The sequence below is a fragment of the Peromyscus eremicus genome, chromosome 6 (genome assembly GCF_949786415.1).
Source record: "Peromyscus eremicus chromosome 6, PerEre_H2_v1, whole genome shotgun sequence".
Taxonomy (NCBI): domain Eukaryota; kingdom Metazoa; phylum Chordata; class Mammalia; order Rodentia; family Cricetidae; genus Peromyscus; species Peromyscus eremicus.
In genome coordinates this window covers 95,312,941-95,339,290 of record NC_081421.1, presented here as the reverse complement: position 1 = coordinate 95,339,290, position 26,350 = coordinate 95,312,941, and the positions used below count along the sequence as shown (strand labels likewise).

Genomic DNA, 26,350 nt, shown 5'->3' with positions numbered 1-26,350 from the left:
CTCTGTGTTACTGTCAGAATTTGACGCAAAGCTTGGTGAGTCTGGGTCCTTGTCAGCCCAGACACTTGTTTGGTGTTAGCAATAGATAGTGACCCTATATTGAGTAGAGCCCTCTTCTATCCCTCACAAGTCCTCATCCACAGCTGTAAGAAGAAATCAAGATTTTCTAATGTCACTTACACCAACTGATCTGCTTATAACCCGCCATGCAAGGTAGCCAGTGTGATGAAAACTCACTCATTTTGATACCAAAGACAGAATATTTTATACACTGTCCTATTTTGTTCTATTTTTCAGACTGTATTTCCTGTGAGTCCTGACTGTGTAATCCAGATGTGCTGCAATGGTGACATAAACTACTGACTGAGACCAGGGGCGTGGCTGAAACTCCATCCTTCCTCCTATTATTTTTTTAAATGGTGCTTCTATTGGAATAGTCAAAGAAGTCCACCCAACATGAGTTTTATCATGAAACTTCACAGACACTTTCAGAGAACACTGATTCTGCTTGCCACTTTTTGTATGGTAAGCATTATTATCTCTGCTTACTACCTGTACAGTGGCTACAAACAGGAAAGCGAGCTCTCTGGGAGGGCCTCAGAAGTGGACTGTGGTGACCTCCAGCACGTACCATCCAGGCTGATGGAAGTGAAGAGGACAATGCTTTCTGATGCTTCAAGGACAGATCCCACAGTCCTGGTGTTTGTGGAGAGCCAGTACTCATCCCTTGGCCAAGACATCATTATGATGCTAGAATCCATTCGATTCCACTATCACACTGAAATCGCTCCTGGAAAGGGAGACCTTCCAGCCCTTACAGACAACGTGAAAGGCAAATATGTTCTCATTATATATGAGAATATTTTAAAGTATATAAACATGGACTCTTGGAATAGAAGCCTCTTAGATAAATACTGTGTGGAGTATGGTGTGGGTATCATTGGATTCCACAAAACCAGTGAGAAAAACCTCCAGAGCTTTCAGTTCAGAGGTTTCCCCTTTTCCATAAGTGGAAACCTGGCAGTGAAAGATTGCTGTATTAATCCTCACTCCCCATTGCTTCGTGTGACCAAATCATCCAAGCTGGACAGAGGTTCTTTACCTGGAACTGACTGGACAGTTTTTCAGATTAACCACTCCACCTACCAGCCAGTGATATTTGCCAAAGTTAAGACTCCAGAAAACCTTTCTCCACCCATCTCTAAAGGTGCTTTTTATGCCACTATCATACATGACCTGGGGCTTCATGACGGGATCCAACGTGTTCTTTTTGGCAATAACTTGAACTTTTGGCTGCACAAGCTCATCTTCATAGACGCCATCTCCTTCCTGTCGGGGAAGAGGCTGACATTGTCCTTGGACAGGTACATCCTTGTGGACATTGATGACATATTTGTGGGGAAGGAGGGAACAAGGATGAACACCAATGATGTGAAGGTAAGGCCCTGTTATCTCAGAGTTCCCCAGTTGACATCTTCCCCAAGGTAACAGCACTCCTGTCTTCTGTAGGACTGACTTTCCTAGGACATGGGACTTCTGTTTCATCAAGAGAATTTGGGAGAAAGTAATGTAATTGGGTTACCCTCATCTTATATCACCTAAGTTCCTAATATATTTCTGTCTGGATTGGGAAAAATGAAGATTGTATTAAAATATTAAGTGTGGTGAGATCCAGAAATGGTTTTCTATGTGTACTTATAGCTGAAAAACAGAAATTATTTTTGCTTAGCTGCTTTCTAGAAGCTGTCCACTTAGAAAACAAAGGCATCCATTAAAATACAAAGCCCAAGTGAATTTGTTTGGCTGGGACAAGGTACACACAAGTTTTTGGGAATTACAAATCTCACTAAGGAGCAAATTCAGATATTTTAGAAAGTCTAAGGTGAGGTTCATTTTACTAGCCATGGAAAACTACAGCCTGACTGTAGCAGCAAGTTTATTCACGTGGAATCATAAGGGCTTAACTCCTTTCAGGGATACTTCTGGCATTCACCCGATGCCACTGTGCTGCGTGTAAACCACATCCACTTCTCCCTGTGTGAAACTGCTTCCAGTCAACAACAACAACAACAACAACAAAAAGTATTTAATTATAGTATAATCCACTGTGTTACATAAACAGTGAGGTATGTAGCAGTAAGAAAGACAAAGTTGAAATTATCTGCATTTATATTACTTTCCCATTTAAAAATGGGACTCTATCTCTGTTATTTTGTTATGTTAGTTCTCACAGAAGGGAGAGCTTTGGGTACATAATTTTCATTCTTTACAGCATTAGCCTTCTAATAGAATATCTATAACTAAAGCATGTATCAATAATACTATTTTGAGGAGATAGCTCAGTTGGTAAGTGCCAACAGCCTGAGTGTGACCCCTGGACCTTCCTGGTGGCAGGAGAGATCCTGAAAGTTGTTCTGTGACCTCCACATGTGTGCACATTCACACACACACACACACACACACACACACACAAGCACAGAATAAGTAATTGAATTTTGTATAAAAAGATTGTCTAGACAATTGCATCTTTTTTAAGCCTTTAAGTTTCTAACAAATAGTAAATTTCATCACACCATTTAAATAAAGTATCAGTGCCAGAGAGAATACTCTTTCCTATAAGAGAGTGTAGAAACTGAGGAAGAAAATGCTTTCATATTACGGCTGTGGTTTCTAATTAATTATATTTATTAAATTGTGTTTAAATTTACATTAAAGTTTTTGCAATTTACTTTTGAAAGTATAGATCAATTAAAAATAAGCTGCTAGATTAAGCATTTGTTGTTATGTATTTATAGACTAAAAACAATATTTAATTCTTCCAGTTTTCCATTTCTAATTACTGTGATAAAAAAGTTTTATATTTATATATATAAAACTTTTATATATATAATATATATATTTTAAATTTATATATATATATATATATATATATATATATATATATATATATATAGTTGACACCTTTTAAACTGCCAAAACTACTCTATTAGGGTATTTAAAAATGTGCCAGGTAAACTTGTGTGTTCCAGTGCATCCTCCTGCATCACTTAAAAATATCCTGCGCCGGGCGGTGATGGCGCACACCTTTAATCCCAGCACTCGGGAGGCAGAGCCAGGCGGATCTCTGTGAGTTCCAGGCCAGCCTGGGCTACCAAGTGAGTTCCAGGAAAGGCGCAAAGCTACACAGAGAAACCCTGTCTCGAAAAACCAAAAAAAAAAAAATATATATATCCTGCATCACAAAGTGCCTTTTGATCTGGCATGGTGATGTGTGCCTATGACCTCAACACTCCAGAGAATGAGACAAGAGAATCACAAGTTAGAGGCCAGCCTGGCCTATCCCGGCAAACCAAATCTCAAAAACATAAAGTACCTTTTGTGCTTTATATGTTGACTCATGTTTTAGGGACACAGAAATTAAAGGCTTACTGAGCACATTAAAGAAAAATGCAGCGTGTGTACCTTATGGGTTGATCATAGTTACAGGTGACTATGTTTCTTAAACTCCCTGTATGTTTTTTTAAAACATGTTTTGGACTATTTGGGTTTTTAAACTGCTTCTAGACTGCCTATGTTTCAAAACACTAACTCATTGCAGATAGCGATGCAGAGGACATAAACAAATTCATTCATCCTTGTGTTAGCTACTGTTGTCACTGTGGCAAAATGCCCAACAAAAGCACTTTAAGTAAGGAAAGAAAAGGTTATCTTGCCTAATAGTGTGAGAGTCCAGCCCACCATGGTGGGGATGGCATAGTGTCAGGAGAGGAAGGGAGCACAGAAGCTACTCTTGTAGCACAGTGAGGAAGCAGAGAAAGATAAATGCTTGGGCTCGGATGGCTTCATCCTTGTTATTTAGTCTTGGATCTTAATTTATAGAATGCTGCCATTCACGTTTAGAATGAGTCCTCCAACCTCAGCAAACCCAATCTAGAAACTCTGTCATGGACATGCCCAGAGGTTTGTCTCATAGATGTTTCTGGATTCTTTCAAGTTGAAAAGCAATATTAACCATCATAATTCTGTATATAGTTTCACTTAGGTTTTATGTGTACAAGATTAAGCACTTTGGAAGAGCAAGCATCTACCTGTTCATCGTTTGGTGTGTTCACATCATGTCAGTTACCAAACATACTAATACAATGATAAAGTTAATGAAGCAGAGTTGGGGAAGATAAGTAGTGTTATACTCAGGGTTGTTATTGCAATGAGGAAACACCATGACCAAAAGCAACTTGGGAAGCAAGGAGCTTATTTCATCTTATAGCTTATAGTCCACCATCCAGAGAAGTCCTGACAGAAGCCTCAAAACAGGAACTGATGCGGAGACCATGGAGGAGTGTTGCTTACTGGCTTGTTCTTTATGGCTTGCTTAGCCTGCTTTCTTACAGAACCCAGGACCACCAGCTGCCCAGGAAGGCCACTACCAACAATGAGCTGAGCCCTCTAACATCATTGATTGAGAAAATGTACTACAGCTTTGCCTACAGGCCAATGTTATGGAAGCATTTTCTAAACTGAAAGTTTCTTTTCCCAGATATCTCTAACTTCTGTCAAGTTGACAATAAACTAGGCAGGACAAGTAGATAGATTGCTTGCAATATGGTAAGGGGAAGGAATCAGTATGGTCTTATGTAAAACTTGCTGTGGAAAGTACAATAGTACACCACCATTTCCCAGAAATTAGTAAATGTGAGTGAAAAGCTTGAAGTCAAAACTAGAATGATGCCATGGCATTAATTCAAACAAGGTTGAAATTTCCTGAAACTAGGGAATGGGAATGAGAGTGGAGAAGTGAGAGTAATTTAAAAATTATTCAGGACATAACTGAACAATGTAGTAATTAATTGGTTAAGTGGAGATGAAAGATTACAATCAAGAATAGAATTTGAATTTTTATCATTGGTGAACAGTTGTAGGGAAGATCAATAAGACAGAGTAAGAGTATGGTAGCTAAGGTCATTCCAGATTATGAAGGAAATTTCAGCTTCCTGGAAGCCCATTCTCTCTGTTGTCTTTTAGTGACTGATGTCCAGTTTTGTATTAGTTTAGAAGCAGGTATCTGATGCTAATACTTTAAATTTGCTAAAATTATATTATAACTGCATTTAAGTGTTTTAATGAACACACATTCTCCACTTGAGACGTAATTATTAGCTCAACTTTACTATGGTGTTTGTGTGTGTGTGTGTGTGTGTGTGTGTGTGTGTGTGTGTGTGTGTGTGTGTGTTGGCCTGTGCATGAAAGTTTGGAGGCCAGAAGTCAACTCTAATTATCTTCCACTCTCCACCTTATCTTTTGAGACATGGTCTTTCATTGAACCTGGATTTGGCATTACAGTTAGACAAGCACTTTCTCCAGTGAGTGATCTCCCCAGCCCCACTTGATGTGGATTTTATATCTATTTTTGTACTGCTCTGATTCCTTAAGGAGGGTGTGGAAAGGTTGGTGTTAGCAGAGAATGTCTGTTTAATTCTCCAGCACTAATGAGGGGTTATACATAGTCTGTTGCTCTTCTGACAGCTATTGCTTCATGTATTTTGAAAATATGAAGTGCATGCGTCACAAATTACATTTTCATTTGGTATTTTATCATTCTGTGACTGTTGTTTTGCAAATTCAGTGACATTATTTGCCTTTACACTCATTTTGCCTAATATATATCCCTGTGCTAGCCTCTGGGTTTCTACTTAGAAAGTGTGCCTTATCCCATTGCATCTCGTTCCCAACTTCCGTTGTGTACTTCCATTGGCTACTGAGTTGCTCTAGATGTCAGTATGCTATTGTTTAAACCCAGGTGTTAGACATTATTGTTTCACTGCCACCAAAGCTTGATTGGATTAGCCAGGACTCTACATTGCTAACCATTCTCCTTTTCATATAAGACTGTATGTGTCTACCCCCATTCCATTTTAACTTTTAAGTTACATTTTTTAACTACTCTGTGTGTGTGTGTGTGTGTGTGTGTGTGTGTGTGTGTGTGTGTGTGTGTGCCTGCATGTGTTGTGTGCATGCATGTATCAGGGGACAACTTCCAGAAGCTTTCTTGTTCTACCATGTGGGTCCAGGGAATTGAGCTAAGGTCTCCAAGCTTGGCAGCAAGAGCTCTCACCCACTGAGTCATCACCTCCAGTTTTAATGGCGTAGCCAGCATGATGCCCTCAGTGTATCATTGAGATCATGTCCCTTCTCTACTCTGACCACTTCAGTGACTTCTAGAACAGCTAGAATTCCTACAGCCTTTCACACTGTCCCTTTATCTTCCTGATCACACATCTTCCTCCTGTTTGCCTTTTTGGTGTGCCACTTTACTAAAATGCAGCTGTCAAGAGAGCAATATTTCCTCCTCTGTTTTCCTCACTGAAGTATCTCCATTACATACCTGGATCATTGTTTATTTGGTGTGTGAATGAGATGTTAGCAACTTCTTCAGAAACCAACAGATATGCTAGAGAAGTGTTATGCTAACATAACTCTTTTTCAAACACCCATCAAAAATTCTGGGTGCCTTTTCTAAGGTGCATCTTTTAGAAACTCTTTAATGAAGCACCTCCCATGTTACAGAATACTGTCTTCATTTACCCCATTCCTTAAGTGAATGTTCTGCTGTGTTGAAATGTCTGTGTGAAAAGCACCTACATTTTTAAAACTTCTTCTCCTAATGGGGACACAGGGATCCCCTCCTAGTCACCTAACATTTGTGGAAGTAAAGTTTGCCTAATTCCACTCCCTCCCAATTATTTTATTATTGATATAAAGTTAGGCAATGTGTAACTGTTATGACACACACAAGAAACCACCTCTTCCTTGCTTTCCTACTTTGGTGGAATATTTACTTATAAACATGATATGAAATCATAATACATATGAAAACAAATAATTTTCCATATCATTTCCATAGTGCCCTAGTAAATACATAGGTATTTTAAGAGAATAAAATTGAAGAAATCCATAGATTTCTGCTGCTTCCAACCTTGGTCAGAGAAACTTTTTTTGTAGTGGATAGTGATTAATTCAGAGATATATTACTGTACATTACTGTTGTAAGCTCTGAGAGTAAGTCACATTGAGTGCTCAGCCATAGATGGGACATCTATCAACTCCTGTTCACCTCTCCAGACAGAGAAGGAAGAATGTCAGAGCTAGAAGATGGGGAGAGGAGCTGTGCAGTGCTGTCCTCTAGACATAACATGGCTGTTGTACACATGTTATATTGAAGAAATTTAATACAACCTGGGGAAATCAGAGGTTATTTAACAAAGGAAAAAAACCCTCATATTTATAATTCATATGTGCTGGGTTCATTTTGTTAAATTTGTTGCTGCATTTTAAGAAAGTATCCTCATTGTAATTAATATTAAAGAGTGATTGGCTATGCAAAGACATTCCACAAGAATGCATTCTAAATGATTTAAAGAGGGCAAAATTCTGCCACAGAATGATCAATAATGTATAAACAGTATTGAGTGGCTGGTTATATTTTTTTAAGATTTTTATTTTACTCTTTGAAAATTTCATACATGTAAACAATGTATCTTGATCATAGCCACCCTTCTCTCTCCTTTCTCTCTCCCCCAAGACTCCTCCATCCCATCACCCTCCTAACTGCATGTCCTTTTTTTTTTAAAAAAAAAAAGATATTTAGTTTTAAACCCACCTAGTCCAATTTGAGCTGTCCATTTGTGCACATGTGTGGGGTCATCCACTGGGTCATGGCCAACCTGACAGCAGCCATATCCTCAAAGGAAAGTGGTTCTCCCTCCCCTAGCATCCGTATGCCAAGAGCTCTTCAGTGAAAGGAAGGACTTGGAAGCCCCTCCCTACTCTGTGCCTGAATTTTTAGCTGGTTTGATATTGTGCAGGTCTTGTACAGGTAGCACAGTGGCTGTGGGTTCATGTGTATGAAGCTGTGTCATGTCTAGAGGACAGCACTGCACAACTCCCCTTCCCATCTTCTAGCTCTGACATTCTTCCCACTCTGTCTGGAGAGGTGAACAGGAGTTGATAGATGCCCCATCTATGGCTGAGCACTCCACGTGACTTACTCCCAGAGCTTACAACAGTAATGTACAGTAATATATATCTCCGAATTAATCACTATCCACTGTAAGAAGAAGTTTCTCTGACCAAGGCTGAGAGCAGCAGAAATCTATGGATATAAACATAAATTTTTAGAAGGCAGCCTAATAATGGTGACCATTAAAAACACATCAATAGATTCTGCTCTAGGGCCTGTAACTTCCCTAGACATGTGTTTTGACCAAGCTTATACTACAAGGGATGAATTTCTTCCTGTGACTCAGGCTGCAAATCAAATCATGGAATCAGTTGGTGACCCCCACAGTATTACCACTATCTTGCCTGGCATGAAGGTTCCAGTGCTGGTTAAAACTGTTAATAATGTGTTTCCTTCTGAAACAGCCTGCATAGCACCTTCTAACGCTGTAGAAGCTAGCCAGCAAAGAGAGACTTCACTGGTCAGTTCAAGATTAATTTATCTAATAATCAAATAATAATCATCATCATCATCATCATCATCAAAGTGTGTAGTCTCCAACTATATAGCCTTAACATCTAGTTATGGTGGGAAACCAAGAGCAATGGCAATAGAATATATTGTTTTGGTGCCATTGGGGCAACCGTGACCAATAACCCATAAAGAGGCAATCTAGGCCTGGCACTGAGATTTTTATTTAATAACCCATTTCTTCTGGGAGAAGTATTGTATATTAATTTTTAAAGCCTTAATGTCCTGGATCCTTCCTGAGGATGATTAGAAGGGCAACCACAGATGAGACCAGAGTTTATTGAGACAGGGGCTCACATATTAGACTAGTAGCAGATTACATGGGGAAGACTCTGAGTAAGGTTTGTAGATTTACAGTTCCATTCATAAAACCGTATGTATACATTGGGCCTGAGAGATTGCTCAGTGAGTAAAGATATTTGCCCAGAAAGCCAGACAACCTGAGTTAGATCCCTGAATCCTATGGTAGAAGGAGACAACTAACTCCAGGAGTTGTTCTCAGACCTCTACATGCACCCACACACAATAGTAATAAATAAGATTTTTAATGCACATGGATTCTATCAGAGTGCTGTGGTGGGATTTCAGAAGATACACTGAGAGGTAAAAAAAGAGTGTCTTTTGATAAAAGAAAGTCAAAAGATCAAGAAGAAAACTTTGCTGTATACAGGTACTGGATTATGTCCTTCTCTGGGTTAAGAGTGTTTGTTTCTCCTATTATATGATTCTAGATAGTAAAATATACAGTGACTATCTAATTTTTGTGTTTATGATGTATACTGCCAGATACATAACTGATGTAGTTAGTTACTTCCAAAATAAGTAACCCCTACTGAGTATTATTTTAGTTAGGTTTCTATTGCTGTGATAAACACTAAGGCTGAAACCAAGTTGTTCAGGAAAGGGTTTACTTCAGTTTACAGCTTTACTGAGGGAAGTAGGAATTCAAGGCAGGAACAGGGAGGTGGGAACTGAAACAGAGGCCATGGAGAAACACTGCTTATTGTCTTGCTGATTCTCAGAGCTTGTTCAGAATACTTTCTTATACAACTCAGGACCACCTGTCCAGGAGTGGTACCATCCCACTGGGGTGGGATGTGCCTGGGCCATCTTACACAAACCATCAATCAAGAAAATGTCCTGTAGACTTACCTACATGCTAATCTGATGGGGGCATTTTCTCAAATGAAGTTTCCTCTTCTCAGATGACTCTACCTGTGTCAAGCTGACAAAAACTATCCAAAACACTCACACACACAATCATTTTGTGTTTTGCTTTCATCATTATTTAATTATCATGGAAACAATATAAACTATTATAAGTAACATCAGTGCAATATAAAGAAACTGAAGTTCATAAAGTCTCATTAACTCACCTAGAACTAGCCTATTTGGGAGGTTGTCCTATAGGACACACATACACACATAAATAAATAAATAAATAAATAAATAAATAAATAAATAAATAAATAAATATTATATGGTTTGGGATAATCCTGCCATGCCAAGTTCCTAACCTTAATCACTTACATCTACAAAAATCTCTTTTGCTGTGTAAGACACATACCCATGGGACTACGTAAGATGCATATCCATCAGGCTATATAAGGTAGAAAAGAAACATTAATAACATATATCTGACCTAATAATTAATCTAGCTATCTAAATCCAGAAATAATAGTAAATAACTGGGGGAAGCACCAATTAATGGGCATCTTAACTCTCCGGAGGCCCACATGGGTAGCAGGGAGCCTGCTCTAAACTTAGTTGAAGAAATGTAGCTATTCAGAGATTGGGTGGGAGCCATTACAGCAATGCTGTTTATCAGCATGCTGGCAGCTTCCAGTGTCATGACTCTTAGAAGTGTATCTGAGACTAATTAACACATCATTTTAAAATATGGCTGTCCAGTTTGCTTTCTTTTGCTATGAAAAAAAACAAACAAACAAAAAAAAAACCCACACTGACCAAAAGCAGCTTGGAGAAGAAAGAGTGTAGTTGGCTTACAAGTTACCTGGAAGCAGAGACCATGGAGGAATGCTGCTTACTACTGTGTTCTCAGCCTGCTTTCCTATACCACCCATGGCCACCTGCACAGAGATGGCACCACCCACAGAGGGCTGGCCCTCCCACATCAATCCACAGTCATGAAACCCCGCCCAGACTTTCCTCCAGGCTAATATGGTGGAGGCGACTCCTCACCTGAAGCCTCCTCTTCCCAGGTGACAGACTACCCCTCACAGCAGCCTGTCAGAGCTGACACACTTCTCTAAACCTTGATCATCACTGTCATCGTGTTTCTTGTAGCTTTCCTCTCATTCTTAGACTCCTGTCCCTGCATCCACCTCACCTTCAGTGCCGTTGTTTTCCTTTATATTAATTCCTTTTCTTTCCTGGCCTCTCTCTCTGTGAGGTCTGCATTCACATCACCCTCTTGGGGCAGCAAAGCTGCCGTCATCCTTCTGTGAAAAGCCTCCTTTGAGCCTCTGGACTCTCTGTCCATCTACTACTGCTGTTTTCTCTTCCTTGTATTTGCCTATTTATTCTTTTCATGCAATTATCTACCCATTTTCTTTGCTTTATATATGCTGAGTAGAATCAGCTTTCCACAAAAATAAAAGTATATATTGCAGGTAGAAATTAAACCAGCTGGTTAAGACAATGAATAATGACTTATCCAAACTAGTAATAACAGCAACAGTGATGAATCCTTTTCTGTTCTTCATCTTGGATTCGACTGTGTAAAAAATACCAGGACAAGACCTGCTCTAGTCACTCCTTTTCTAGTAATCTAAGGAAAAAGTATTAGACCTCACATAGAGAGAGAATGTACTCTTGATAGTCTAAGGAAATTAACTGATTGATTTTCACAGTAAACTATGCAAAGGCCAGAATTGGTGGTAGTTAATATTCACATACTAGCAGATGTGTGTTTCTGAGATTCTGAAAGTACCTTTAGGAAATTTTGTATAACAGTTTTAAAAATTATTTGACAAGCTATGCATGGTAGTCCTCACCTTAATCTCAGCACTCAGGAGGCCGAGGCAGGTGGATCTCTGAGTTTGAGGCCAGCCTGGTCTACATAGAGAGTTCCAGGATAGCCAGGGCTACACAGAGAAACTTTGTCTAGGAAAAAAATTACAATATTAACAGAAGCAAGAAGGATTAAACCTCATCTTAACTCTAGTATAGAATTACAATACAGTCAAAGGATGTTTCTATAACTTGCTAACCTGCTTTAGAAATACAGTGAGCATTAAAAGGAGTGAAAAGGAGAAGACTTTCCCCAGTCTGAGCTGTCTTTGCTGGCACAGGACGCTGCTGTTGCTCTAACTGGAGGGCAGATAACAGCGGAGAAGGAAAAGTGTGGTTTTCATTCTGGCAGAGGTGGCACTCCAAAAAGCATTGTTGTGGTAACTTCAGGACCACCAGCCAATGCTCAGTTCCCATTTTCAGGGACTGAAACACTCTGCTACTCATTACACTTGAAAACCGGTGTTTTCCTAAGTGGAATCTGTCTCTAGTGGATGCTACTGACAGGAAGCTGTTCAATCCACACTTCTGGGGAGGAGTTCAAAGCCCCATCAAAGCCCTGCGAGGTGGTGTCCAGTAATCCCCCACGTGGAGAGACATCCCACAGCTTTGCTTTCAGGCCAGCAAAATCCTCTAGACTGCTTCTCTGTATAAGTGAACGCCTGTCAGGAGCAAAATCATTATTGACTTTCAACTACTCTCCTTCATGTTACTCAAACAAAACACATTCGACTGCTCGAAACTGGACTTTTTCTGTGAATAAGACTGAAACAGAGACAAATGTCAAACCACCATTAATGAATTGACTTGTAGTTAGTTAAGAAGCAAAATACAGGGTTGTTTGGTTTCTGTTTTTGTTTTTCTCAAGGATATTTGCTGCTAATTTCATCGGAATCTTAGCCATCACTTCTCTTATGAATGTTTATAGTTATCTAAACTTGTCTATAAATATTATCACACTTAACCAATATGCGTCTGTTTCCATAGATGCCCAAACCACTGGAAACAGAATCACTTAAAAATGACTGTTTTTAAAGGCAGATTTGGGGTTGGGGTGAAAACTCAGTAAAATGCTTGCTATGCAAGCATAAGAACCAGAGTTCAATCCTCAGCACCCAGCGTAAGAAGCTGGATATGAAGGCACACACTTGTAATCCCAGAGCTGGAGAGGCTGGGAGAGGTAGCGGGATTCTCTTGCCTCACTGTCTAGCCAACCTAGACTACTCAGCAAACATCAGGCCAATGGGAATCATCCCCAAAGTATCAACACAGAACTAACTATTTCTAAATTCTATTTGTCCCACATCTCTTACACCTAACACTTAGAATTTCACTCATTTTCTTTGTTATCTTTATTATTTCCCCTTTCTCAGGAGTGTTCCGTCATCTAATCAATGAGAGTTCCTCAAAACCAGAGTCTAGAGTCCCTGTTCCTGTCTCTAGACAGTTGTCACTTCGCTGAGTCCTTGGCATAGCTCTAGAGAATTGAATCTGACTGGGGCAGTGAGAGAATGAAGAAAAGTCCAACATGTCAGACGAACACACAAAGAAGCTTCCGGTGGACCATGCTCGCAGCTGCAGAAGCCCATGATAATAATACACACCCACTCAGGGCTTCCTCCACCTCCTACAAAAAAAATAGTGCTTGGAATTTTTAATAAAAAATAGCAATATAAGCCATATTAAAAACTGCAGAGCTGAGGAAGCCCCGAGTGAGTGAATGTGTATTTTTGACATGGGCATGGCCATGTCAAGGACTCATAGTCTCAGATGCAGAAGAAAATGATAGAGCTTTCCCTTCTGGTCTATGTGTGGATGTTGACAGTGTGCATTCATTTTTGTATTGCTGTATATGAAGTGGCTCTTCACAAGGAAAAGATGAAGGTACTTGAACAAAAGAAGGTCTTTTCCTTGGGTTAGCATATCAGAAGTTATTTTCATTCATTTCTCAAATAAAAGGGAGAATTAAGTTCCTTGACTTCTCAATCATTTTCCTGTTATTTCATAGACTGTAAGGTAAAAATGTATATTCTTAATTCAATTATAACCTTTTTATATTCATAGTCTCAGAAAACTTCATGAGAATTCTTATAAATTAAATTTAAGAACCTCATTAATATAAAGGGGAAAGCCAAAAGAACCTCCCTCTTGTGGATAGGAAGCCTCAGCAGCCAGCACTGGATTCTAGGGTGTGGTCAGTTGACTGACAGGCAACCTCTGGAGCCCATCCCCAACCCCTGCAACAGTGGCAACCAAAAGAACAGCATCACCTTCATTTCAGGAATGCTATACAAGTATGAATGAACCCTCAGACCTATGACTTTACCAACTAGCCGTCACTGCCCCTATGTCTTCTTCTAAGGCTGGAGCACTGGACATACTATAATATTCATTTTTGAGGTCTCAGTTCAGATCATGAGACTCCTTAAATATTACTAAGGGGAGCCCAGCACCAACAGACCTGAGCAGAATGATTATCTAGTTCTCTAAGAATTGGGGTTCCCATTCCTTTCCCTGTGGTGAGCTTTGCCTGACAGTGCTAAAGATGGGTATGTTCAGATGTGCTGGGTCTGCCTGATGTCATCCTGCAAGGCACAGAATTCCAAAGTACTCAAGTTTCCCAGTAGAACTGATTATCTATCTACTAGATAATGCCATATATCCTTGCCATTTTCACTCTAATGTTTCACAAAATTATTTTTGTTCTAAAACAAATTTCCTAGACTCTTGCTCTTACCAATTCTGTGATCATCCTGTCCTGCCCCAAGTCTTGCAGCATTTAGCCATTCTCCTCTTGACTTCCAGTTTTGTGGAGCGCATAGCTAAAGTTGCTGACAATGGCATGTGAGCAACAGAAACAAAGTGGAATCGAGGACAGTGCTCAAGATTGGCCTAGATGCCCTGAATCCTGGTCCTGCAGTGGCTGGAAGCCATGCCCCATAGAAGCAGACTGAGCTTCCATCTCATCTTTAGCTCTCATGTCTTGGCCAACATCTTAGCTTGTTTACATCAGCTTCTTTTTGTGTAAAATCAAAATCATAGCAGCATCTATCTCAGCAATATACCCTTAGCTATCAAATAGTTAAATGTGTATGAAGCATTCAGAATAGTACGTATCTTATGATACTATTAAGTTATTAATGCCTAGTGTGGTGGCTTCAAAGAAAATGGCCCCCAAAAGGAATGCACTATTGGGAGGTGTGGCTTTGTTGGAGTAGGTGGGGTCTTGTTGGAGGAAGTGTTTGACTGTGGAGGTGTCTTTGACGGTTCATATGTGCTCAAGCCACACCCAGTGAGACAGTCCACTTCCTTTTGCCATCTGATCAAGATGAGGGCAGCACCATGTCTGCCTGCATGCTGCCATGCTCGCCACCATGATGATAATGGACTGAACCTCTGAACTGTAAGCCGCCACCTCAATTAAATGTTTTCCTTTATAAGATTTGCCGTGGTCATGGTGTCTCTTCACAGCAATAGAAATGTTAATTAAGACACCTAGCAATATTAATTATTAAGTGAGGAAAGCAGACCACAAGTTCTGTCTTATATCTGGTAGATTTGTGCTGTGTAGAGTTGTCCATATAGAGATAAACAGGCATGGAGGTGTTCAAGTCTTGAGTACAAAGTCTTAAGGAAAGATAAAAAATAGAAATAGCCGGGCGGTGGTGGCGCACGCCTTTAATCCCAGCACTTGGGAGGCAGAGCCAGGTGGATCTCTGTGAGTTCGAGGCCAGCCTGGGCTACCAAGTGAGTTCCAGGAAAAGGCGCAAAGCTACACAGAGAAACCCTGTCTCGAAAAACCAAAAAAAAAAAAAAAAAAAAAAAAAAAATAGAAATATATTAGAATTTGTATGACATTTAAAGTCCTGGCATTGGATGAATTCTAGTATGAAAAGACAGTAGAGAGGAGGAAGGAAGGACCAGGCACTCAACATTAAAGACATAGCCTAGATTTATAGTCACAGGAGTAGCTTGAGAGTCTGAATCAAATTTATTATTTTCAGGAAATATTCTATTCCTGAGTTACTCCATGGAAGTCCCTTTTGCAGTTCTGGGTCACAGCAGCTGTCCATTTTGCATTTCACAGATCCCTTACCCCATCCAATTTAGGCTGCTCATGGTGAAGACTGACATATTTGTCCCTATCACATTTTTCTACAGTCTCTCAATAAAAATGACTATTGAGACAGTCACTTAAAGAAACAGTGAAAGTTCTGTCTTTTGCATGGCACCATAAATTCTAGCAACTAGGGATATAGATTATTTTCCATAGGGAATATTTTTTAGTTAATTAAACTCATTTTGTTGGGGAATATATGTTATCCTTGGGGCAGGGGGATGAATCTAGGCTCATAAAGCAACTTGCCTTCCTAGAGCCCGTAATTGTTTGCTGCACAAGGAACAGGTCTTCAGACTTGGTTAACTGTGCTTCCGTCTCAGATCTGTGCTGGTTGTGATCCATGCACGTGTGCTCAGCTCATTTGAATATGTGTTCTCATCTCTAAAACAGTAGACAACAATTCTCACCTCACAATGTTTGACAAGGTCTAAGTAGCATAACGAGAACTCTCACATTGTGGTTTCCTTATTTCTCCTATGGTAAGATTCTTATGTGTTGATCCGTTAATCTCATTACATAGACCACAATGGTGTCTGGTAGTATACGTGGGTTGATTGTGAGCATACATCCTGAGAAATGTGTCCTTGTGCAGTTCCATCATTGTGTGAATATTGGAGGTTGCAGTTATCCAAAGCAAATGGCCTAGGTTGGTCCTTTGACCTGGCTTCTTGATGTCATAAGAGATGGAATAAGAATGAGATGTATGAGGCTACAGGCATGCTTTCTCACAACAAAGGTTAGTAGAAGGGATGCACTGTAAAATAATAATAAGTGATAGTATAGTAGACACACAAGCTGGTGGCAGTCATCTATTAACTGTTATCAAGCATTGTTTAACACACATGATTTACATGCAGGGAAGCCCATGGGTGTGCTCACACTGGCATCACCACAAGCATTGATGACTAGCTGTGTGTTGTTATGGTGGTACAGTGGATGCCACTTGACCGGGCAGTCTAGAAATGCTTCATCTCCTCTCTATTATGAACCCACCATCACATATGTAGTCTGTTGCTTGTCAAGGTATCATCATATGATACCGAATTACACATATAAAATTTGCCTTATTAAAGTGGTGTACACAATGCAAGTGTGGACATCGATGTTGTGTGTATGGTCTGTGGATACTAAAGGATACTGCACTACTCATAGGAACTGCTGAGTTTTATGTAAATGATTTTACTTTTCTTTAAATGAAAATGTATTACATGTAACTGTCAGGATTTGTTACATGGTGGGAGTTCATTGCTTTTAAATAGTCTTAGAAATATTTAGATGAAAGGACTGTTTTGGCCTCATTCCCTGCCCCCACCTCAGGCTTGACTGTGTTAAGTGCATTTAAAGGGAACAGTGCCTCTTTGCTACATCCATAGCTGCCATCTCTGCTTACTGGTGCTCGCCACAATTTATTAACTGTGAAGTACACCTCACATTAAACTAACCTTTCTTTCTCTACTCAGTTTTCCAGATAAAACTTGCCAAGTTACAAACCAACCAGTTGGCTTTCTGAAGATACAGATATGAAACAATTTTCCTCAGCACTGAACCTCAAAAGAATTACTAGCTTTTGTGAATCTAACATCAGTGCTCATTTTCAAGCAAGGAGCACACATATAAATCACACTGAGCACAGCACACCTGTCTTCAGAAAGCCATTAGTTGTTTGTGGTTTCAAGCAATATGTTTCTTTGCTTGGATATATGTGAGTTCCTCTCACTTGGCCTTGAGGATGATGCTTTTTCCCACCTACATCCCTGAGCTATCACTTCAGATACTCCCTTAAATAAACAGGATCTTTCCTTGTCCAGCATTGTTAATGAGCTTCCTTTCATCAGCTAAGACAAGGTGTGAAGTCTGAGAATGTATATGCAAGCTAACAGTCAATCAGTCACAGTTTCACAGATCCTGGCAGGGGTCAGAGAGAACAGCAATGCCCTTAGCCACAATAGAGTGCCACACAGAGGGCTACATTATAGGGAAAAAAAATGAACCTCTGAACTCTGAGAACTCAAATCTTTTACAATGAGCTGTAAGCCTGAAGGATCCTTGAAAGGACATTACAAAGCGGAAGCAGTTCCTGCTGCTGCTTACAAGGCAAGCAGAATCAGGAGAGCCCGGTGAATGGCTTTCAGCGACACTGGAGGCTTTTCTTCTTGGATATGTTTAGTTAGTGTTGTCAACAGCGAGATGGTTCAGCAGGTAAAAACACTTGCTGCCCAGCCTGATGACCCGAGTTCAATTCCTGGGTTCCATGTGGTGGAAGGAGAGAACAAGTTGTCCTCTAATCTCCACACTTGCAAACCACACACACACACACACACACACACACACACACACACACACACACACACCCCACAGGATAAATGAATGTAACAGGATTTTTGAAGAATGTTTTTAGTGTGGGTTTTACACTTGACATGAACGAGTGCTACAAACACGGAATCCCCAAGTCTCTTACAAAACATCCCTGGCTCTTTCCTTTAAACTAGTGAAAAAAACAGGTTTTAATTTGTATGTTTATTCAGCCTCTGTGTGTCTCAGTCTCCTTGGATATTAAATACCAATTCTTCCTTTGAGGAATGCTGAGTATATTAAATGAGAAAATCCATGCAGAGAACTCCTCACAGATCTTGGCATATATTGTATCCATTACAAATAAAATAATAATTTTAATTAAATCGGGCCATAAGTACACTTTGATGAGTGGCACTCAATACCTCCTTCATTAATTCACCTCCAATGAACCCATTTCCAGATAAAACCTGGGGAGCTCTGGCTGTCCTCTTAATAGAAGAATTTTTAAGAAAGGACAGAGAAAAAGGAAATGGTATTTTTGAAAACTGTTTATGAACTTTAAGTTGATTATTTGATCTAGTGCCCTATATTCTATTTCATTCACTATCAATACCAATTTTTTGTGTGAGTGTATGTGCATGTGAGCTTGTACACATGTATGGTATATGTTCTTTTGTGTGTGCAAATACATGGGCATGTGTGCATGGTGGCCAGAGGTCGGAATCAGGGGTCTACCTCTATCGCTCTCCACCATCTTATTTGAGTCAGGACCTTTCACTGAATCCGGAGCTGGCCAGTGAGTCCCAGCCTGTTTTCCTGTCTCTGGTCACCCGGTGCTGAGGTCACAAGAGTCATAACACCTGGCTTTTTAAGTGTGTGCTGAGATCTGATCAGGTCCTCATTCTTGCCCAGAAAGCTTTCTACCCACAGAGCCATTCCCCAGCCCTGAGAGCAGCTTCTTGGAAATAACTATTTTAGAGATGAACGAACAGATTCAGGCATTGCTGAAGGCCACAGCTTGTGAGTGACAGAGTCAGAATCTCTGCCTTTTCAGCTTTGACTTTCCTCACCCCTCTCTCGTCTTTTGGCACTGCCTGTGGGATCGGAAGAGAAAATCCTCTTGACTCTCCGGATTTCGATGTCGGTGGAAATATTAGGTTCTAGGTGGCAACATCAATTACGTGTTCTTCTAAAAATGGCTGTCTCCATATCTTTGACTCTGTTTCCTTTAGAGGAAAGTATGAGATAACGGTCAGAGAATACAAAGTGGCTTATGTGTGGGGTATAAGCACAGAGACTGGTGACTAACTTTGAATGTAAACTTGCCAGAACTTAGAATATGTGGGATGAGAGTCTCCGTTAGATAACTGTCTTTATGAGGTTGGTCTGTATGCGTGTCTTTGGGCGATTGTCTTGATTGTTAATTGACCTAACCCATTCTACTGTAGAGAGCACTGCCACCTAGACAGGGGACCCTACACTGTGTGAGGTAGAAGAAACCAGCTGGAAGCGAACGCCCTGGGTACATTCCTTTCTCTCCATCTTTGAGAGTGGACGTGACGGACGTGACCAGCTGTCTCACACGCTCACCCATGTGACTCTCCTATAATGATAGTCTGCAATGTGGATTTAGGAGCCAAAATAAATCCTTTCCTCCCCTGTGTTGTTTCTGGTCAAGATATATTAATACAGTGACAAAAATGAAATTAGAGCAGAGACCTAATGCACAAAATAGGACTATAGCTAACAACACTGTTCTGCACTGGAGTTTGCTGCTGAGTGACTAGGTTTTAGTTGCTCTTGTCAATTTTTTTTAAAGACAAACTAGGCAGGGTGATGGAGGTATTAATTTGTTTCATTATGCAAACTTTCTTTACTTCCCATGTATGTTCCATAAATCTGTCATTTGACAGACGTTCCTGGGGAGACAATAGAGTGCCCACATCACCCCAGAAAGAGAGCCCACAGTAGACCAAAGGATTGTACCAATGGCCAATTTGGTGGACCAATCAGTTTTTATTGGGGTTACTGAAGGGGATATGGCAGTCCTGAGCATGGCAAACATGGCTCTGACAGGCCTTGCCCTTCCCACACTCCCTCTGCCTTGCTAAACTCTTAGGTCATATTCCTAAAGCTAGCCACAAGTCTATTCCCTTATTTGGCCACTTCCTCCCCTTGAGGCTGATTACCAAGGTCCAGTGATCTCAGTATTGAAGTCCAACAATCAAAAATCCCCTTTGGCTCAACTAATTAGCATGCTCAATTAAAATTAAACACCTCATCCTAACAAGGAGTTTCCCCTTTTTCTTTATAAACCGCCATTTGCCTGTGGGCCACATCTGTCTCCTCTCTATCAACTGGCAGTCCTTTGTCCCTCCTGGGCAAATATCCCTCCCCCCACCATGTTCCCTTCCCCTTCTCTCTGGTCCTCTATCTACTGTTTTTGTCTCTTATTCCCTTTGTCCCTGTGGGGCAAATAAATCTCTTTTATGCTGAGAGTTTGGTCTTGGGGTGTCTTGTGCCAACTTTGACTTCCTTTCAGTTACTAACAGGAATATGTGTGAGGGGTTGGTTGCAAGGATCAGGTATAACTCAAAAGCAACTGCACCAGCAGAGAGCCATCCCAACATGGGGGACACTCCAGAGAACTTGGAAGTATCATGCAGTGTTCACATATCCCCAAGGTCCAAACATGTTTCTCTTCTTTCTGTAATTTGGTTGAGGTCTCCACCCTCAGCAACTGTTCACTCACAATTATACCGTAGGGTAGGGGCTCTCAAAAATCACCTAAGCTTCTGTTCCCTGGGATAAGTAACCTTTTGTTCACCCACACATCTCCTCTCCTGCCTTGTCACCTGAGACCCTGAACCACCTCTTCCCTCCAGCAGTAAGTATTTCCATCTGTAAAGACTGTTGAGATCAGGAGGAGCATGCCATACAACAACTTCACGTTGCATACCTTAAATATGTGCAATAAAGTTATATACAAATGTCTGGGCTGTTTGCCTGGGCTCAGCAGTAGAATATGTACATAACATACACAAATCCCTGGACTCCGAAAAAAAAAAAAAAAAGATACACACAGTGTGCTCCATTTGGGAAGTTCTTAGTGGTCCAAAGCTACTTTTGTACCACAACCCATACCAGACCAGTAAGCTCAATCAACATATTTTTCACTTTCTTTGAATATATGATTCCCAGTCCAGCACCTTTTAAACTTCTCTCTCAGTGTCAGAAAATGCAAACCTAATTTTTGTTCTGTGGTATGGCTTTTATAAAAGACACTTCATTAAACCGAAAATATAATATGATAGAAACTTGTAATTATAACAAAACCCTTATTCAGATAAATTCTAAGAAATCACTTTTTTCCCTTAAAGCAATAAATTCTATAATTACACTAAAACAAAGATGAAAAATGTCCTCCTTTTTCCACCTAATTCCAGGAGAATTTTTTTTCATATCAACTGCTCAAAAAATAAGTGAAGTTAGGGCAGGAACTTAAGCAGGACAGGAACCTGGTGGCAGGAACTGATACAGAAGCCATGGAGAAGTGCTGCTTACTGGCTTGCTCCACATGGCTTGCTCAGCCTGCTTTCTTATAGAACTCAGGACTTCCAGTTCAGAGGTGGCACCACCCACAGTGAGCTGGGCCCTCCCACATCAGTCAGTAATATAATCAAAGAAAAAAGAAGCTATCAACGTAAGCGTGGAGGGTGTGGAGTTTTTGAGGGACAGCAGCTAGGGTGGATTAGAGGGAAGAAAGTGAGAAGGAAGTGATGTAATTATGTTAACATATAAAAGGGGGTGGCTAAAAAAAGAATAGAATAAAACACACACATGTCAAATTGATATAAAAGTAGCCAATACAGATAATGTAGGTGTTCCATTGGCTTTATCCTTTTAAATCCAGTCTGGAGTCCCAATCCGTGGATAGTGGCACCCACGTTTAGGGTGCATATTCCCACTTTAGTGAAACCAGTCTAAAGAAACCCCCTCACAGACATGCCCTAAGGTTTCTTTCCTAAGGGATTCATATTCAATACTGACCATCATCCTCCTGAAGTCATTTTGTTATTGTTTTTTTGAAACAGTATCACTCTGGCCCAGCCTGGGCTTGAACTTATGGCAACCATCCTTCCTCAACCTTTCAAGTGATACAACTGCAGATGTGACCCACCATGCCTGGCTCCAAAATCTTTATCAACAGTAGCAGATCCTATGAACAATCTTCTGAAACCATGTCTAGGTCTCTCAAAAACACCACACGCAAAGTTTCTAGTGACAGAGTTCAGGCAGTCATGTCAGAGCTGCCTGGAGATAATCAAAATTCATGTCAGAATCTTTAGGTAGACATGGAGAGAAAATGTATTAGTAGAAATCATCCTGGCTCTGTCACTGAGGATAATTTATTACACAGTTCCCGAAGACAGACCCTTGTTGTGATGGAGGGTAAGTGCAAGTGGAGACTCACAGTGCTTCGGTGATAATGTTAATCCAGGAATGGACCGTTGCTCAGGTTGATCGTTCTTATGATCTAATTATCACGGTGGCTGTTGTTATGCGAGACAATGTATCTAGTTAGCTAGCCTGCCTTGAAGCCACAGCCCAGGCTGGCCTCAAACTCATTACAGTCTTCCTGCCTCTGCCTCCCCCCCAACGCCCTGTGTGCGTGTGTGGGGATTACAGGAGTTAGCCACCAAGCTCATCAACAGCTATTATTGTTAGTATTTTATTTGTTTTATTTTGTTTCCTACACGAAGAAAAGAAAACTCAGCTTTCTTGGTTTTCTTCTCCATTGGGCTTGGTTTTGTTTCACCCCCTTCTGATTGTAGGGAAAACAATACCAGAAATATCTGCCAGGGTCTCACAAGAAAATCAGAACAGGAAGCAAGTGAGCACAGCATTTCACTCTGCCATGTGGTCTGCTGTCCCCTAAAGCCCATACTGCATAAGCTTTGGTCTGTTCCACTGAGATTTTCTGAGCGCTCCATCCCTACCTCACTGTGGCCATGAGGAGATATTTTTCCAGGGTTTCTCTGGAGGTTTTTGTTCTGTTCTGTGATACCACCATTCATAGGAAAGCTTTGTTATTTTGCTTGAATGCTACAAAGAGTATGCTATTCATTCTTTTAGATGAACACTTCTCTCCTGTGGCTATTTCTGAGAAATTTTGTGGCTTTGTAGATATGGTGTGTATGTAGGTAGATAGATGATAGATGGATGGATGATGGATGGATGCATGGATGGATGCATGGATGGATGTATGGATAGATAGATAGATAGATAGATAGATAGATCTGCTCCTTTCGTACAGTGCTCTTTTTTCCTAATTTTTACATTGCGTGTATATGTGTATGTGTGCTCACACCATTATGTTTATGTAGAGGGGTCAAAGACAACATATAGAAATCAGTTCTTGTCTTCCACCGTGTGATAGAACTCAGGTTGTCAGGCTTGGCCACAAGCACCCTACCCCCTGAGCCATCTTGCCACTCCAGTATTTCCATAGGAATACCCTGCAGTTCATCCATTTTCATGGAGGGCCTTGCTAAAATCTACCTCATAGTACTGTGTATTTGCAATGGGTAAACTAAAGGAGGTAAGCAGTGCTTCACTGTAGTTGAGGAGTTCAGGAATTAACTCATACCTTTATGCAAGGCTGCTGGGAGCACTCTGACAGCGCCTTTATTATTGATGTAGTGACTACATCCCACTAAAGACAAACAGAAGACTACTGATCTTATAGGTTTATTACAATAAGGCAGCTCATGTTCATAGGTTCAGGAAGCAACAAGTTCAATTATGAAGCAGTCATCCATTTCTATTATCAGAAAATGCCTGAGGCAGGCTAACTCTGGAAAGAAAGAAAGTTTCTTACTTATAATTCTTGAGATTTAAGTGCATATGTTAGCATTGGCCTTATTCTTGTGAGGGCTTTGTTGGTTGCCATAACTGGTAAACATGCAAATGAGAGAAAGTAGTCCCATTGCAGTCAGAAAACAAGGGACTGAGACAGTGCATTGTCTCTAAAGGGCATGACCACAGTTGACCTAAGGATGTTTCACTGGACTTCACCTTGTGAAGGTCTCACGACTCCCAGTGCTTTCACACTGGGGACCAAGATACCAATAAGTGAACCTTTGGGAGATGAACATCTAAGCCTCTGTTGAGGCCCCTTTCCACTGCCCCACTGAGCACAACTCCATTGGGCTCCAGGCAGGGGTTCATTTCTACTGACGTTTCAGCTGTCCTTTGAAATCTTGGGGGCATCTTCCATGACCTTTCACTCTTACATTAAGTTACATATAAGCCAGCCCCAGGTGGACAGCATCAAGGACCACCATTAGTACAAGCTGCGTCTGAGCCTACTTTAAGCCAGGCTCAGTGAGAGAACAGTGCTCCGGAAAATAAGCAGTGGGATCCTGAGTGGTTCTGAATGGTGAATTCAACCCCAGAAAGAAATATTCACTTAATGGTGAGAGTGAGTGCTCAAGGATTGCCAAGAGGGGTGCCAAGACTGGCAATCCCTGTGCATCTATTTAGCATGTCCCTGCTCTCTGGCTCCCTCTTCAGGGCACGCACACACACACACACACACACACACACACACACACACACACACACACCACCTTCCTAAGTCAGCTTGTAATTTTTCCACACCCTTGCACTCTGCTTTCTTTTGCTTCTGAGTCTGACTGCAGATCCAAGAGCAGCCAGCAATGGATGTGCTTCAGCTGACTGCTTTGTTTTGAACCCTCTCTGCCAAATCCACTGCAGACTAGTTCTGTGGTTGCCTCACATTAAGCCTTGGGGCAAGGCACAAAGCTGCCAGGTCCTTGAAAGGAATGTTACAGGAATGGCCTCTTCTTTAGCCTCAATTTGAACCCTCATTTATATCAGCATTCTGGCTGTGACCACTCAGCAATCACTAAGACGTCCGGGCTCATCTCTCTAGTCTCCTCCATTTTGGATGCTTTATGAGAATAACCCACAATGCTCCAGGCTTAGTACACTAGGTGTTTTCTAGCCTGTACCTGCAAGGTCTTCCCACCTCCACATGCTGCCTAATACCAGAGCCGCCACATTTTCAGGTATGGTTACTGTAACAGCACTACTCCTCTATACCAGTTTTCTGTATTAGCCCATTTTCCTTACTATAACAAAATATCCAAGGCAAGCTAGCTTTATAAAAAGAGTTTTATTTAGTCCATGGTTTTGGAAGTGGGATATTTGAGCCATAGTGTGGCATCAGCTCTGTCAAGGGCCACTCCCACCCCAACCCACCTCACTCCACCTTGGCTGTATCATCTACAGAGGCACATGTGGAATTTCAAAACCACATCGCCAAACAGGAAGCCAGAAAGTGTGGATCCCATAATGCCCTTCCAAGTTCTCTCCACTTAGCCTAAGGACCGCTGCCAAGCCTCCCTAAAGGTTCCAGAGTACCCTTACCACACTGATAACCAAGCTCCCAGCAGGCAAACCTTTGCATATTCAAACACATCCAAAGCGTGGCCTACTCCTACTTAAAGTTGGCAATTTGGGAAACATTGTGTAAAAAGAATACATTCTAAGGGCTTTTGAAAGTTTCTTAACCAATGCTATCTTTCTGTGAATCATTCTGTATTCAACACTGAAGTGGTAAAGTGAATGAGAAAGATTAGCTTGGTAAAGTGAACAAGAAAGATTAGCTTTTAGAAGTGAATCGTTTTGATGTTCAAAGCTCCTCTTCCTGAGTAATGCGATATGCACCTTTTCATTGTTTCTTAGACAATTATCTAAAACATGGACCACTGTATCATTGACTACATTTTAATTTCAGTCTTACTTGAAGTTATCTTTATAAAGGAAAAATAATTTGGTTGTTAGGGACCTGAGGAAGGCTCTCTCTGGGGAAGCTGAAAAGTCATTAATTTCCATCTGAGCTGGGTCACTGAGGGCAAGTGACTGTTTAGTGGCCTACATAGAACAAAACAGTGGCATCTTTCCCGGTTTTAGAGTCACCTTACCAATTACAAGCCGGAAATATAAATCGAGCCTGTGACCTCTTAAAAGAAACACTTGTCAGAGGTTGCAAAGTGGCTGTGCTCTCCGATATTCTGTTCAGTGATTTCGGAGATTGAAGTTTAGGTTGATGCTGTGTGCCTCACCAGGTTTGGGTGAAACTCCCGCATCCGTTACACACAACGTCTGCTCTGTATTTATATTTTGATGCATTCACTTCTTCGGGAAGAGGCCTAAGATGAAGTAGTTTATGGAAAGAGGTACATTGGCGATACAGAGCTGGGTTAGTAAGTTGGCACAGTCAGTACAGTGCTGGGCAAGCCTGGAGACCTGAGCAGCACCACTCAGGAGCCAGGCAGAATGGTCGT

The 26,350-nt window shown here is 40.9% G+C and overlaps 1 protein-coding gene across 1 annotated transcript in view; it reads left to right on the top strand.

Moving 5' to 3' along the window:
• Positions 1-456: 456 nt before the first annotated feature.
• Ndst3 (N-deacetylase and N-sulfotransferase 3) overlaps positions 457-26,350 on the top strand; it is a 139,168-nt gene continuing 113,274 nt past the window's right edge. Inside the window, exon 1 of the mRNA XM_059266202.1 lies at positions 457-1,437. Within this exon, the coding sequence (XP_059122185.1) occupies positions 457-1,437 (981 nt within the window). The remainder of the gene's footprint in view (positions 1,438-26,350) is intronic.